Below are 16,089 nucleotides of genomic sequence, written 5' to 3'. Positions count from 1 at the left end.
CAAATAAACCTTAGGATATACTCTTGGGTGAAAGGAGTGGAGCCAAGCAGGCAGAAGGAGGAAGGAAATGAGGGGTTCAACCCAACCTGAGCCCAAAGAACCAGGCTGGTGTTGAAGAAAGCTCAGCAGGGCTTAAGCCTGCAAAGCAGAAATGTGAAAAAGTGAGAAATGTGGGGAGAGAGAGGTGCAGCCGAAGACAGCAGATCTTGCCAACACCATCCTCCCTCCACTCCCCTTCCCATCCCCCACTCCCAGCTGGCAGAGCCCTGGCCACATCTAGGTGCCATCGCTCCACTCCCTGTACTAGAAGGTATACTGCCCATGGGTAGGGGCTTGATCTTAGCCGGGGGGGGGGATCTCTTCCTCAGGACCTTGCATTTTAGGGAAGGTGTCAACAAGCAGTTGTTGAATGGGGGGCAAGGGGAATAGTGGAAGGGACAGGGCAAGGAAATTGCTGGTCAGTTATCCTTTGACTTCCAACAACCTAATCCAGGCCTAGGAGCAGGCTCTTAGTGCCCTTCACCACCCGAGCCCCTCCTGTCTCTCTAGCCTCATCCGACTCCCCTCCTACCCATCTAGCCAAACTGGCCCCATCTCCATGTCTTCTCTGCAATGCCCCCCAACATGACTAGTGTCTGCCCACCCCCCCTTGTATTTACTTTCTATGTATTTATTCTGGGGGCACTTCCATAAGCACTGGGGCATTTCCCCTGGTGTCTCTGTCACCACAGCTCCCACCACCCCACCTGTGAGCCCCTTCGGTGCTGATCTAAGTGACCAATGAAAACCAGGACTCCCAGCTTGTTCCCTGCAATTATTATTATTATGAAAGTTAGGCACAGGATCTTTCAGTCACTCCCGCTGGGACCATTTCTGGTCTATAACATTCACGGGGGACTGGAGGAGTATGGGGAGGGGAAAAGGGGCTTGTCCCTGAGAACTGGACTGCGATGTCTGGGGGGAGAGGGTATCTAAACTTATGACTTTAGAGGGATCAGGGCTATCGATGCCTCAGCTGAAGACTGAAGGTGGCTGCTGAGAAGAGCAGACCAGGGGCTTAACATGGAGACTGCTCAGCCCTCAGTAAGGCCCAGAAGGCCTCTGTGTCTGTTTCCTGGCCTCCTGGCTCACCCTCTCCACCTCGCGCATGAATCGGAGGCAAATCTCTTCTTGCCATGGCAGGGCCACACACTGGACCGCCACAGGCATCCCCACGCTATTCTTCAGGCCCTGTGGGTAAAGATAAGGGTAGGTACCTGGTTCCCAGAGAAAAAGAAGGGGCTACCCCAACCCACCCTGTTCCATCTCCAGCCTACATGACCTGACCTGACCATGGCAGGGCTCTCTGTCCAAGTCCAGGGCCACTGCTTCCAAATAAAACCCATCCCCCACCTTTAGATTGAGAGCTAGAAAGGACAGACTGAGCCCTAGAGAACCGAAGTGACCTGCCCAGAGTCACAAGGCTCATGAGTGCCCTACCCTCTGGACCATACTTCTACTCTCTCATGGGAAGGACTGAGGGGAGGGAAAGCATCAAAAAGCCACAGAAAGACCAGCTACTTAGAGGGGTCTGACCAGGGTTCTGGCTGTGCCCCTGACTCACCCTGTGACCCTAGGTCAGAGCCTACACTGGCCCCTCTCTAAAGCTCTCTCGGCTCCACTGTGTCAATAAGATGAGGGGGCCGGACTGCATGACCTCCCAAGGCCCTTCCTCCCATGAGCAGAGCCTGGGACCAGAACCCAGAGACCTGCAGAGACTCACCTTGCCGAGCTTCAAGTCCCAAAAGTCCCCAAAGTAGCCTCGATAATTTTGCAGCTTCTTCTCATCCTCCTGGGTCACTGTGGAGACAGAGACCACACCGGCAGGGAAATCCAGACAATTATAGAGCATGGTATAACTCACAGCCCCTGAAACAGCCAGGTAGCCAGGTCAGCCAGGGGGCCGTGCCACAGAGGAGGAGGAGGCTGGGACTCCACTGTGGCCCAGGTGCAGGCAGTTTACCCTCTAGTTGTCAGACTCCTGCTGAAAACAATCAGGCCCTCCATGCCTATTTTTTTTTCTTGGGTGGGGGGGGTTACCTGCAACCTGGTGTTGATGAGACAGACCTTCAAATGGGCAGAAAAGAGACTAATGCCTCAAGTTGGGGCCAGAGGGACAGGCCCTTAGACCCTGTCCTGGGCCCAGGAAGAAGGACCAGCCCCTAGTCCAAGGGAAGCCACTTTCCCGATTACTGTGTGACCTGGCCCAACCTAGCCCCTCTCTGGGAAACCACTTTCGCCACTTCACCAAGCCCTGACCTCCCAAGCTCTAGATTAGCAGTTCTCAAATGTTCTTTTTAAGTCTCAGGACCCCCTTACGCTCTTAAAAATTGAGGATCCCCCACCCAAGACCTTCTGTTGATGTGGGTTATAGCTATCAACATTTACCATTTCAGAAATTAAAAATCTTAGCATTATTATGGGGCAGCTAGGTAGCACTACAATACATAGATCACTGGGCCTGGAGTCAGGAAGACCTGAGTTCAAATTCAGCCTCAGACATTTACTAGCTATGTGACCCTGGGCAAGTCACTTAACCTCTGTTTGCCTTAATCCACCGGAGAAGGAAATGGCAAACCACTCCAACATCTTCGCCAAGAAAACCCCATGGTCAATGTGGTCCATGTGGTCCCAAAGAGTCAGACACGACTGAACACAACAAAGTAACATTATGACAATACTTTTGACCTCATGGACCCCCTGAAAGGGTCTTGGGGACCCTTTGGAAACCGCAGCTCCAGATCCTGGGGTATATAGATCTGACCCTCTGGCCCATGATGACCAGATGACCTTGGGGAACAGAGAGGGAGCTGAAGGGTTGGGGTTCCCAATGCCATATGCTCCAGGCCTGATCCCCAGGGACGTTCCTGCCCAGTCTAAAGTTCAGAACTCAGAGCCTGAGCTGTCTCAACCCTCCTCTTCCACCCCAAGGGTGGGCCCAGTCTAAGGAGTGGGCAGGAGGGTACTCGGGGCAGGCCGAGCCATGGAAGTCCCACCTGCAGCTTTGCCTGGATAGTTGATGGTCAGGGCCGGGCTCAACATGGGGGTCAGAACCACATCCAAATCCAGCATTTTCCACTGGCTGATGACACTGTGACGGTATTCCTGGGGGGGGGGATAGGGATTGGGGGACAGGAGGACAAGCAGGAAGACCAAGAGGCTTTCAAGTTTCCAAAGCACTTTGCCCATAACTCTGCAAGGTCAGGATTTCATGGATCCCCATTCAATAGAGGAGGAAACTGAGACCCAGAGACAAGGGACTTGGCCAAGGTCACAGTATATTAGAATCAGGAGGCAGGAAAGCCAGAGGACTCCTCGAGGCACCCAGCATCCCCTCCCTTGTTATCTTGGAAACAATAAACTTGGTGGGGAGGGGAGGATCTGGACAGAGGAGGACAGGAGGTAGGGCTGGCCAGGCTAGGGGGTGGAGGTGGTGATGGGAAAAAGAGCAGGAATGAGTCAGAAGCCAGAAATGGGCTGTTTCAGACTCCAGAGTGGAGAAGGACCTGCTGCTACCTCCCAGATTGTCCCTCACCTCCCTCGGAGGCCTCCTTCCAGAAGCCCTTCCTGAGTGTCCCAGCCTGCAGGGAACTCTGCAGCCCTGACCCAGATCTCACCACTGGGGGAATGTCCTGCCTCCGAAATTAGACTAGCAGTTCCCGCAGGGCAGCTCCACCCTGGGATGTCTCTTTCTCTCACAGAAAGGCTCCCTATACCAAGGGGTGGGCACTATTAAACTGGGGAAATTGGGGCAGGGTGAGGGGCAGATGGCCCAGGGACAGTGCTCTGGGGATGAGACAGACAAGGAGGGTCCCACCACCCAGGGGGGCACAGCCTGCTATTTCTTATCACAGCCTGGGCTTCCCCATGGGGAATAGGGGGAATGGAAGTAGAGACCCCCAATCAGTGCATCCCAGGGGCCGGGTGGGCAGGCTGGGCTTAGCTGAGTAGAAGACTTGCCAATCTTGCTCAGTCTCAAGTCATCTCAAGGCAGCCCCAAGTTAGGGTGGGGCTTTGGGACTCAGGTCTCCCTAGCCCGGTAGCCCTGTCTGACACTACTGTGGGTGGCTCTGGTGAGGCCAGCCTGCCATCTCTGAACTGTGCCAAGCACTGAGTCACCTTGTGCCCTAGAGGTCAATCAGCCAATGCTGGGGCACCTGGCCCTCCCTCACCTCAATCGCGTGATGTAAGTTCCAAAGCTCCCCAGCCGACCTAGAAGAAAGAGAGGAAGAAACCCCACCCAGAGAAATGACACCCCCTCCCCCCACCCTCTCTGGGCCTCGTACCTCATCTGGCAACAGTGGGGTCAGACTAGAGTTGGTACCCTCCAGCTCTTCACGCCTATGAGCCCCTGCCAACTCTTCCTTTGGTCTGGCCTCCATCTGCCTCAGTTTACCTCTCTAGTTCAGTGCCCTTAAAGGGATGGGCCCCTCCCTTTAGGTCTCCAGAGACAAAGCACCTAAGACTTAGAGACAGAAAGGAACCCTTCCTTTGGCCCCCAAGTTGCAGCAAAGCAGATTCAGGCTGCGTCCCAACCAGGAGAGTTGTCCCATAGTGAAGCAAGCTGCCTTTGGAGGAGGTGGGCACCCCCTCACAAAGCTGGGTATGTTACAATGAGACTCCTTTGGGGCATGAGGAGGGCTGCTGGCCTCTGACTGTGAAATTCTTTGACTCTGCCCTCCCAAATGAGCTTTTCCAGGCTGAGGCACCAGAAGTCTGGAGGCTTGGCCCTCCCCCCACTCTCTGTATCCCAATGGAGGGTGCTTTTTGCTGCCCCGTCCTTAGGCTCAGGACACGGGTCAGGGACAAACAGGCAAACCAGGCATAGAGAAGCATCAGTCGCGTTTGGGGCAGCGCCAAGACCCAGAGCTCAGCTCCCAGGGCCTTAAGGGCCAAGCTGGCCTGATGACCTCGGGGAGCTGAGAGGAAGCGAGAGAGCTGGGACCTCAGGGAGGCTCCCCTGTCATTCCTCCCACCACCGCCTACTCAACTGGAGCCTTTGGAGTCCCACCACCCACACAGGAGGATCCCCCAGCTGCATCTCGGCCTGGCAGAGCTCCTCTGGCAGATGTGTAAGCTCTGCTCTCCACAAAGTCCAGTCTGGAATTTCCCAGCCTGACTCAACCGGCTCAAGCCACCAGGGGGCAGCCAAAGCCAGGACCAGCCCAGGCCAACTGGCTCAGACCAACGGGGACCTAAAGCAGTGACCATGGCACTGGAAGGGGCAGCAGGGTCCTCAGTAGCCATGACGCCCCCCCTCGCCCGCTGCCCCTCTGGCGGGGGCTGCCCCCCCTCCAGGAGCTTCTAGAAGCTGGTCAGCCTCTGGTCACTTTCCAGTCTGCCAAGGTCTTAGAATTCCAGCGGCTCTACCCTAGAAGGAGCCTCATGGGCACCCAGTCAAGCCATACCTGGGTGGGAATCGCCTCTATGGCATACTCGGAAAGTACAAAAACAAGGCCAGACACTGAGCCTGGCCCCAGAAAGGCTGAGAGTAAACATCAAGGCTTTCCCCTATCTCTTCCGGTGAAAGAGACTGCCCTCGAAGCCCTACTCTGGATCTGGCTTGGAGTCACAGACCTTCAGAGAGCACTCCTCCAGCCCGAACCTGAACAAGAATTCCCTCCTGGACAAGACAAGTAGTCAGCCAGCCCCTGCTTGGGTATCTGCAGCGTCAAGCAGCTCACTACCTTTCTGGGCCTACTTCCCTGACGGGGAGCTCCCAGGTGGGGATGAAGCTGGGACCTGGGCAGCCTCCTTACCGGGACTTCAAGCTGTCAAGGAAGTTTGCCATTCTTGGGAGCTGTACAGAGGGAAAAACATGCCTTGCTTATAAGCCCAGGCCAGAGCCCTGCCATCGGCCACAGGAGAGGAGAGAGGACCAAGAGAAGCCCTTCCCACTCCTCCCCCCAAGGGCAAGGGCTCCTCCCATAGACTAGTCCAATGCCCAGAATACAGCAGGGGCTCAGAATTGGGAAACAAGAGGCAGGGGAGGAGGAGGGGCCAGTGGCCTCCACATGCACACCCACAAGAGAATGGGAGCAAGGCCTTGGGGCCCACCCTCCCCTTCAGCTCACCAAAGGCTGGAGAAGCATGGACAACAGTCCTTTGATCCAATTGGGCATCTGAGGATGATGGTCAGGTCCCCCAGGCACAGATCTACAGAGTCACCTTTGCTGAAGAGGTGGAGAGGTAACAGGGCAGGGAATGAGCCTCCCTAGGCCAAGGCCACCACTCCCTACAGAACCCAGGTGACAGCTAGCAAGGTACATGTGTTATAGGGGGAGACACGGGAGCTCCCCCGGAGTCGGGCTTCCTGCAAGTGTTGGACCAGAGCCCCTCCAAGGCCAGGGGTTGGGAATTCAAAGGAGGGCTGCCCGCACAGCCTCTGGGGGGAGAGGGAGTCAAGCTGGTACCAGGACAGGGCTCGGCGCACAGGGCCTTTGTGCTCCAGCTTTTGACTAGGTGAAGTGGGGGAGGGCGCTGGAATCTCTAGAGTTATTTTAAAACTGGCAAAGCACTTTACAGACATCATCTCAAAGGAGCTTCACAAGAGCCCTGGGGGGAAGGTACCTCTTGTCCTCAGTTTCCCTATCTGTAAAATGGGCATCATAACAGCACCTACCTGGCCAGAACTAAGGTGATATAGCTAAAGTGTTCCACTAACCTTAAAGCACTTTATTAAAATATGAGCTGTTGTGACTATGACAATGGTGTGGGGGTTAATGACTCACCCAAAGCCACACAGCTCAAAGCATCAGAGGCAAAATTCAATCCCGGGTGTTCCTAACTCCACCCACAAATTCCAGGACTCTCCCTTGAGAGGATGGGAAGCTCAGGCCCAAGGGAGGGGAAGGACTTGCCTTCAGTCACGTGGCCCAGGGCTCTCTCCACCAGGAAATGAGGCTTCCAGAATTCCCTGGGGCCCACTCCCTCAGTTTATCTGTCCCCCCCAGCCTACAGGAGGTCTGGGTTCAACTCTTGATACTTCCTTTGCTGTGTGACCCAGGAAAAACTGCAGTCCCTCTCTATCCCTGGCAAATGGGAACGATTAATTACACCTGCCCTCTCGCACGGGTTGCAGGAGAAGGGGGCTTAAACAACATGAGTGGGACTCCAAGCTGTCCCTAGTGTCACCCTCCCTCTTGCTGAGGGCGGCCTGCGCCCATACTCACAAGTTCTCTAGGAAGGCCTTGCCTCCATCAGAGAAGAGCGCACCAGGGATCAGCTTCTCGACAGCATAACTGATGTTGGAGGGCAGGAATGGGACAAGCTGAAGGACACAGAAGAGGTCACTTGAGGCAAGGGGTCACTGAGCCAACCAAGGTCCTGCCTGTCTGCCCCCCACAAATCCCTGCCTAGCCCTCCCTGGACTCCTACACCCAAGAGCCTGGCTGCCCCCAAGTCACAAACAACAGCAAAGCAGGCACTGTCTCTAGAGGGCTCCTGGGAAGCCAGGGCTCCACCTCGCCCGGCTACGGCAAAGACCTGAAGAAATGGACCTCCTCCCATCACTGCAGAGGTGGGGGATTATGGGGAGGGGCCAGTCCACACACGCTCATGCTGGCTGGTTTTCAAAAAATCTTTGTGAGAAGGGAAGGCTGAGGAGGAGAGTGACCTGTTCAGAAATAAAGGTGGTATAAAAAAAAAACCACAAAAGGAATCAATTTTTTTAAAAATGAGAGCTCATCAGTGCTGGAAAAGCCCCTAGAAATCAACGACTCCAACCCCTCATTTATGGGGATAGAAAACACAGCACAAAGAAGGGAAGGGGAAAGGGAAGGAACCAGCACTTAATAAGCATCTATTGTGTGCCAGGCCCTGGGCTAGAGGCTTCACAAATATGAACTCATCCGAGCCTTGGGGGGGCCCCCCAATGAGACTCCCACCACATATGAAAAACAGCTAGCAAACTTCCAGGGGCTGCTCCCTACTGGCCCTGCTGATCAGCCCAGGCTCCTGTGGGCAGAGCCTTCTCCTAAGGGACTGGGGGGGGTGGGGGGGAGGCCAGAGGCTCCACAGGCAAGTTCGAGGCCAGGAAGCCCAGGAGTCAGCTCCATCCACTCAGGAAACACAAGGGAGACTCTCATCATGGTACAGAGAATAGATTTCTTCCTTCCACCTCCTTAGCTTGTCTCCTGAGGGTAATGGCAACCAAGGGGCCAGGGCCCTCAGACTGGTACTGGGAGGATTCTGAGAGTGACCTGGGCACAGCAGCAAGCATGACATCCCTCCAAAGTTTTGTGACCCTGGATGAGTCCCTTCACTGCTAAGAAGCTCAGTGCCTTCTTGAAAACAGGGGTAATAATCTTGACACTCCATCCCTCCCATCCTTTCCAGCCCATGCCCTATAACCTCAAAGCCCAACAGAAATGAGATGGGTCTGTAATGGGCTGGGGCTGGCACTCAGTCGGCTGGGTCTCCCCCCAGATGGGGGCCACCAAGGGCAACATACCGTGTGGCCAGCGGCCTCCAAGAGTGCCTTGATCTCCACCACTGCCCGCTTCATGGAGGGACTGGGCATGGTATACCCATCAGACTCATAGTAACCAATCCGCAGAGGCTTTGTGCTGGCATAGAGCTGGAAGGAGAAGCGGTGGGCCCCGTGACCTCCCTGCATCTTCCCCCCTCCCTTCCCAAGGCTCCACAGAAATCGGACACTGGACAAACACCCAGGGAGCCAATGCTCCCCCGTGCTAATGCTGTGGAGCCCACAGGAGGACAGGACCTGGAGACTTCTAGTCTAGGGATTCTGGCCTGAGGAGGCCCTCCCCAAGCCCCTGCCTTCACCCCAGCCCTCTCTGGCAGCCCATTCCCCAGGGGCCCAGGGAAGGACCTCACTCACCTCTTCCCTGAAGGGAATTGGGGGAACTGTGGGGTCCAGGAGGAACATGTCCTCAGATAGCAATGCCTGCAAGCACAAGGCAAGGCTGTCGACATCCTTGGCCATGGGCCCCACAGATGTATGGACTAGGGAGAGAAGGCTCCGTGTCACCCGGTAGCTGGCATGACTGCCCAGCCCACCCCCATGATCAGTGCCTCTGGTCAGGCTAGGCGTGATCTGGGGAAGGCGCAAGGCAGAGGGGCTCTCACAAATTAGGGGACTATCTCCTTGTGGTCTGTGTGTTCCCAGTGACTGGCAGAGGGCCCTGGGTGCAGCCGTGGCATCTCTGCCCACTCTGCCAAGCCTAAGATATCCATCCCAAACTGCAGCAGGATGAACAGACAGACAAGGAAAATGAGGCCCCAAGCACCTCAATGCGTCTGGGCTCAGACAGTGGGCCTGCCTGCTGGCCAAAGCTGTCCTCCCCTGGAAGCAGGGAAGGGCAAGAAGAGCAGTTCTGTCTGTAGTGGGAGAGCTGTGGCCCAGACCCTGCCCCACGCCCTAGGACCACCCATTGGGCTTCACTCCCCAAAATCAGCACCCCTCCCCACCTACTGCAGGCCTCACCTCCCAGCTGCCCATTGACACAGCTTATCATCCCACGCTTGCTAGAAAGTAAGACAAGAAACAACATTTGCATGGCATGCCAGTTCCTTCCCAGGCTACAAAGAGCCCTCTGAAGGAGAGAGGGAGGCTGGGGGTGCCCCCTCTTATGGAGCAGGGCATCAGGATGGGGCAGCATGGGCACAGCAAGGTTCCCCAGCCTCAAACCCCTTTTCCTGGTAAAGCAGCTGCAGACTCAACCTCAACAGAGGGGGAGAAAGGGGAGGGAGAGAGAAGAAGGGGAGGGGACAGAGAGAGAGAGACATAAAAAGAAAGAGGGAGAGAAAGAAAAGGATGGGGGAGAGAAGAGAGTGAAAGAGAAGGCAGAGAGACTGGACAGGGGAGAGAGGAACTGGAGAAGAGTCCCCTCCTTGCAGGCCAATCCCAAGTCACAGAGGAACACAGGCTTTAGACTTGAAAGGGGCTCAGGGACACGGGACCTATGCCCCTCATTCCTAGCTGAGGGAACCTCGATGGGGCCCCTTCCCCCAGGGTTCCCCAACCCCATACCTGATCCTGCCTGAAGTAGGCTTGAGGCCACAGATGCCACAGAAGGCCGAAGGGAAGCGGATGCTGCCCCCGATGTCGGTGCCCAAGCCCAAGATGGACCCACCACTCGCTATGAGGGCACCCTCCCCACCTGAAGACCCACCAGGGCTCTTGGTAGAGTTCAGGGGGTTCAGCGTACGGCCAAATAAAGGGTTGCTGCAGTCGTAGCTGTGGGAAGAAACCCACAGCTAGGACTCCAAAGAAAACACTGTTAGGAGCTCCCTCTCTGCAGCCCCAAAGGGTCACCAAGTCCTATGGGCTCTCCCTCTCCATCCACACGGCTTGGGCCTTTACCACCACTGACCCTCCTTGCTCAGCTTCTGGCCACTGACCTGAACATGGACTGGGGCACATTGGTGTGCACAAAAGGAATAGCCCCCTGCTTCTTCAACACCTGCACCACCACGGAGTCTTCCGTGGCTGGGAAGCCAATGTTCCGGGCCAGGCCCAGAGTGGAATCCTGGTCCTAGGGACAGACAGAGGTGGGGCGGGGGGAAATACCAGGGATCACTGCCATCCAGCCCAATACTCATCACAGAGTACACATTACCGTCTCCTGGCTCCCCCCCCCCGAAAACCCACCCTCCGTTCCAAGATGGCACACACCCACTGCTTCCATCTAACATGTCAACAGGGAGGCCCCAAGAAGCAGAGGCTGTGTCATACCTTGTACTGGAAACACTCCTTGAGGCTGATAGGGACCCCATAGAGCAGGCCACCCATGTCGAGATGCTGGGCCCCCTCTGCCAGCTGGACCTGGCAGTCGCCCAGGTAGTTGGTCACGCAGTTGGTCTCTCTGGTTACCTCCCAGGCCTGGCCAGGGCATGAGCACCAAATCAATTCCTGGCCATGGCCTGGTCTGGACCCCCTCCCCCCACTACCCTGTATAGTCAGTCCTTAAAACCCAGAACCCAGAGCTGGAAGGAACCTAAGAAACTATAAGCCAGCCCTGTCATGGTAAAAAAAAAAAAAGGCAACTGAGACGAACACCCCCAAAGTTCCTGTTCTGGGTCCAGCTGGGACCTGCCTTCAGGGAGCACCCAGTATGGATGGGGAGATGGGATCCCCTAAGCTGGAGGAAAGAAAAAACCAAGGCTGGGAGAAAGATCCACCCAAGAGCACTTGGGACATGATTACACTCCCAAACACACATTGTTCACAGCCGCCCAAGTCCTACACAGATGCACGCAGGGCCCCAGCTTCCTCCTGGCAAGTCCTAGGCAGTGCCCAAAGTTCAGCCTGGGGACTCCTGAAGCTCAGTAAGTGTTTGTGGATTTGAGGGAGCCCCACCCCCACACAGTGCAGCGGTCAGCACGCCTACCTTCCTCTGGCTCTGCCACCCACCCGACTTTGTCTGCCACCTGGCAGATACTTTGGGGGCCATGCCGGGTTCTGCCTGTGCCGAGGCATTCAGCACCCTTACCTTGCCCAAATAGCTGTAGAGGGCGGCTTCTGGGGACAGCTCTTGGTTCTTGAGCTTCTGGACCAGCTGGGCCAGGGGCAGGGCCAGTACAGTCTCTTCGTCTAGCCCTGGGTTCTGAGGGCCACAAAAGAAGAACAAGGCTCAGCCCTGGGTAGCCCAGCAGGTCCTGGTTCCCTGCACCCACATGGGACCAACCATGCCACGGCTCCCTGGGGGCAGACATGGGTGGAGGACCCATGGGAGGGTTTGAGGACAATATGGGCCCCTGGCTGGGGTGGGGGGCAGAGAGCCCCCCAGACCAGACTGGCAAAGAGAAGGATGGGAGCACCCCATGTTACGGGTAATAAGGAGAATCCAAGACATAGCTGGGACAAAGCTCGGAGGCCACCGAGTCCAATGTCAAACTGAGCTTGCCCAGTCACAGAGCTCCTAAATGGAAGATGCAGGACTCAAACCCAGGCCCAATGCTCCGTCTAGACTATTCCATGTTGTTTATCAAGAGGCAGAAGACCTGAGTTTGAATCCTGACTCCAGGACTCACTAGCTAGGTGACCCTGGATAGTCACGGAGACTGAGTGAGACTTATCCACCCTCTCTCCCTTGAGATTCTCCCGCTACACCATCCCTGAAAGATGGGCACCTGATTTGGATATTTCCGGGGGGGGGGGGCTCACCACCTACCACAGCAGGCCATCTCCTGGGAGACAGCGCTGATTGTTATATATTGAGGGGAATTTGCCCTCTTCCTGCCCCTACTACGCTCAGTTCTTCCCTCTAGAGCCAAGCAGAACTTGTCCTATCACTCCTGACCCCTCCAAAGAAACCTAATCCATGCTAAGCACCCCCAGGGAAGAGGCCAGGATCAAAGCCTGAGCTGGAAGAGACCGGTGCTCCCCAGTCCCAGACCCTGGGTCTCCCCTCCCCCATCCTGTGCCCCCTCTGCCCTTTCCTCAAACCCACACCTATCCCTATGTAAGTAAGCCAGAGTTGTTCCGAGTCTGATCAATGGAGGCCAAAGGTCAGAGGGCTGAGCCGTGGGTGGGGCCTTGTACAGCCCAGGTGGGAGAGCGCCGCGGGCAGACCAAGCTGCCCCCGCACCCCACTGCCCCTCCCGCTCTCCCGGGCGCACCTGCCCGGCCCCCGCCCCGACCCTCCCGGGGGCGGGGGGTCACCTGGCTGCGGAACGCTCGCACGCTCCGGCCCATGGCCTCCAGGGCCAACTCCTGCTGCCTGAAAGCCTTGTGGAGTGCCTGCCGGCGGCCCCGCACGACCCAAAAGCGCAGCACTACGGCCGCCGCCACCAGGCAGCACGCCAGGGCTGCCCCCCCCAGCCCGGAACCCCCGGGCAGCGGCTCCCGCGACATAACCACGTTCTGCACGGACGGATGGAGGGACGGATCGACGAGCCGGACGGCGGGCGGCGGACGGCAGCGTGAGCACCGAGGGAGGCCGGCGCCGAGGGGAGAGGGGTGGGAGGAAATGGTTAATGGAGGCCCCGCCCCCAGCACCCGGCCCTGCCCTTTCCCCCCAGTGTGCGGCTGCTTGGCGGCGGCCAGGGTTGCCTGGACAACAGCGCGGAGGCGGGAGAAGGGATGCGTTCGCGGCCAGGTCTGGAGGGAGCGCCTGCGTTGGGCTCGCGCGCACACACACACACACACACACACAGTGTGCCCACAGTCACACTCCCCCCCCGCAAATGCACAACTTCACACTCCCCCTCCCCCACTCTCTCACGTACACATACACACACATACACACACACACAAAGAGTACCGAAGTCACACTCACTCCCCCCACCCTTCAGGGTTCAAACTCTCCCACCCTCACTCTTACATTCACAGAAGCCAGACTCACACTCGATCCCTCCCCCATCCAGTTTCCCCTCCCCCCCTTTCACGCTCACTCTCCCCTCTCAGGGTTCCCCCTCCCCCATTTTCATACTCGCTCCCCCCTCAGGGTTCCCATCCCCTCCCCCAGTCTCACACTTCACACTCGTTCTCCCCCCGCCCCCTCCCCGTTCCATGCCCCCTCACCATTCCGCCCCCCGAGGTCCCCGTGGGCCTCCAGGACTGTGGTTTTGGGGCCTGGCCCTCGAAGCTGCTCCGAGCGGCTGCTGCTGCCCACGATGCCGTTGCCCTCCGGGGTTTCCCGGCTGCCATCCCAGGGGCAGGAGCCGGCTTCCAGGGCACACCCTGCTCCGGGCCCCTGTCACCTCCCCACGTGGCGCTCGAAACGCCTGCGGCCTGGCGAGGAGAAGACCCCCCCCAACCCCGGTGAGGAGGAGGTGCTGTACTTTTCTTTGTAAAAGGCTGAAGGGGTCTAGCTGTAAGGGCGTCGGCTGGAAATCATCCCCGTCCGCAGGGAACTTCCAAAGAAAGAGGGAAGCAACAAAGGGACTTGATGGATCATGGGACTAGGGCAGGCCATTTCACAGATAAGGAAACTGAGGCCCGAGAAGAAGGGTCTGGCATCCCACTGTCCTGGGCCTTGAGGGCATCCCTCCCAGAGGCCACACCTTGAAGGGCACCTGGGGCGTCATCCTGGATGGCCTCACCCCCCAGGCGCCCAAGTAGTGCCCACCTGCCACCTGAACTAGGGTTGGTCCCATCCTCAGTGTCCAAACCTCCACACAGCCCCCAAAATAGCCTCCCTGCCCTGCAGGCAAGCCTGACACTTCCCACCCCCACCCCACCCCCAGGCCGGCCTGGCTCTCTGGTACCCAGTGGACGTCCTCACCAGCCTGGCTGCTTGCCGGCCTTACTGTGTCCTTGCTCAAAAGCATCCCAGGACATTTGTGGGGTGGGAGCCCCTGCACCCTACAAATACTGCAGTGGACAATGATCTGGCAAAAGGAGCCAAGCCATGAGGCTGTTTCAGTTGTCATAAGGTTTGGCCAGTAACCAGACTGATTTTTTTTCCCCCTTTTATTGATGTCCATGAGCATTAGTGCTGAACCATAGAGCAAATTAAACAGATCATTTGGTAGGTGAAAAAACGGAAGTCACAGAGACAGGCTAGACCTTGGAGAGAACCCTGGCAGTTTTCTATCCACCCCAACACTGAGATTTCCCCTAAATTTGCTTCCTTTGGCCAGGAGAATTCTCCTGGACAAAGCTTTTCCTTCTCTTTACTGTTTCCTATATCAAAACCTGCTTTCCCTAACTGCAGATGCTGATTCATTCATTCTAAAGTGTCAATAGCTGATGGGGCTGGCTGATTATTTCGCCATCCAACACCATTCAACAAATGCCTGATAGATACGTTCTTTATTGTTTGCATTTTCCTCATCCAATCTGTAATTACGCAGTATTTCTCTTTTCAATAAAACAATTTAATGGGGAAAAAAACCAAATGCCTAACATCTATTAGGCACTGAATGTAGCAAGCTTCCTATAAGACAGAGCCCCTGTCCTCTGTAAAACACGAAGGAAGGTAGCTGTACAGCACTGAGAATGAGCTAGTAAAAACTTGTGGATTGATTGACTATTGGGGAGCTCCCTTGGGGAAAGTGTTTCAAAACTCGGGACAAGTGTGTCAGCCAGTCAGTCAAGAAGCATTTGCCATGGCCAATTTGGGGCTGAGCACTGCTAGGCTCTGGTGATTCAAAGAAAGGCAAAATAGTTTGTGACCTTGAGGGGTTCCCAATCTCATGGGAGAGACTGTAAATAACCAGGTCCGTACAGAACAGAGAGTAGATGGAAGGCAGCCAGAGAGGGGAAGGCACTAGCTGTGGAGGGAGGGTGGAGAGCAGGAAACCAGACAAGGAAAGGCAGATAGATGTCAGGACTGGGCTGTGTTGAAGGAAGCCAAGAATAGATAGTCTCAAGCCTAGCTCTGACCGTGATACTCCTTTTCTCTTTAAACTCATTACCTCTGGGATCAAATCTAGAAACCTCCTGTTTAGCTCTTAAAACCCTGAACAAGCTAGCCTGGTCTCTCTTTCCAGCCTTCCTGGACAACACTGGTCAAACTGACCACTTCCCTCCCCCTCACCCAGACCCACTGTCTCCCATCATCCTGCATGTTCACTGTTCTTCCTCCATGCTTGGCCCGCACTCCTTCCTTACCTCTGCCTCATAGAGAGTCTTTCTTCCTTTAAGACATGGTTCAGATACCACATTCTGTAGGAAGCCTTACCCGGCTCCCCATACCCACTGCTAGTGCCTCAAAGTCAACAAACATTTTACTAAGCATCGGCTGTGTGCCAGGCACTGAGCTAAGCCCTGGGCTCCTCAAACTGTCTTGCATTTACTTATTTTGTGTGTATTTGCATTTGTTCACTTTATATTTAAGTGGGTTTTAAAAAATGTATATCCTTTGTTGCCGCCTCTTCCCCTCTGGACTGTTTTCAGTTCCTTTTAGTAGAGCGTGTTTCCTTCTTAGTCTTTGTAGCCCCAGTGCCTGGCATACATTAGGCACTTAATAAATGCTTGTTGGTTGATTGATTTCCATAGCCCCTTATTATTCCATTTCCAGGTCTCCCCTGTAGGACATTTGGGGACAGCCAGAGCCTCCCCTCGACCTTCCCCTCATGACAGGGCTCCAAACAGTCTTCTTGAACAAGTCCCAGGCCCAATCCTAGCGCAGACAGGCA

General features: G+C 56.0%; 1 protein-coding gene across 1 annotated transcript; it reads right to left on the bottom strand.

The window, feature by feature from the left end:
• Window positions 1-801: 801 nt before the first annotated feature.
• FAAH (fatty acid amide hydrolase) lies at window positions 802-12,957 on the bottom strand. The gene is given in 16 exon segments (XM_020987650.2): window positions 802-1,230; window positions 1,763-1,908; window positions 3,036-3,144; window positions 4,212-4,251; window positions 5,799-5,839; window positions 6,114-6,163; window positions 6,166-6,212; window positions 7,212-7,309; window positions 8,492-8,617; window positions 8,882-9,006; window positions 9,488-9,528; window positions 10,034-10,240; window positions 10,405-10,538; window positions 10,739-10,885; window positions 11,496-11,609; window positions 12,668-12,957. Coding segments are annotated over 16 exon segments (1,767 nt in total). The 5' UTR covers window positions 12,860-12,957; the 3' UTR covers window positions 802-1,080.
• Between the last annotated feature and the right edge of the window lie 3,132 nt (window positions 12,958-16,089).

This window comes from Phascolarctos cinereus, unplaced genomic scaffold, assembly GCF_003287225.1.
Source record: "Phascolarctos cinereus isolate Bilbo 61053 unplaced genomic scaffold, phaCin_HiC Scaffold_5;HRSCAF=322, whole genome shotgun sequence".
NCBI classification, from domain to species: Eukaryota; Metazoa; Chordata; class Mammalia; order Diprotodontia; family Phascolarctidae; genus Phascolarctos; species Phascolarctos cinereus.
The sequence above is the reverse complement of the archived record's forward strand: the minus strand, read 5'-3'. Positions and strand labels throughout refer to the sequence as shown.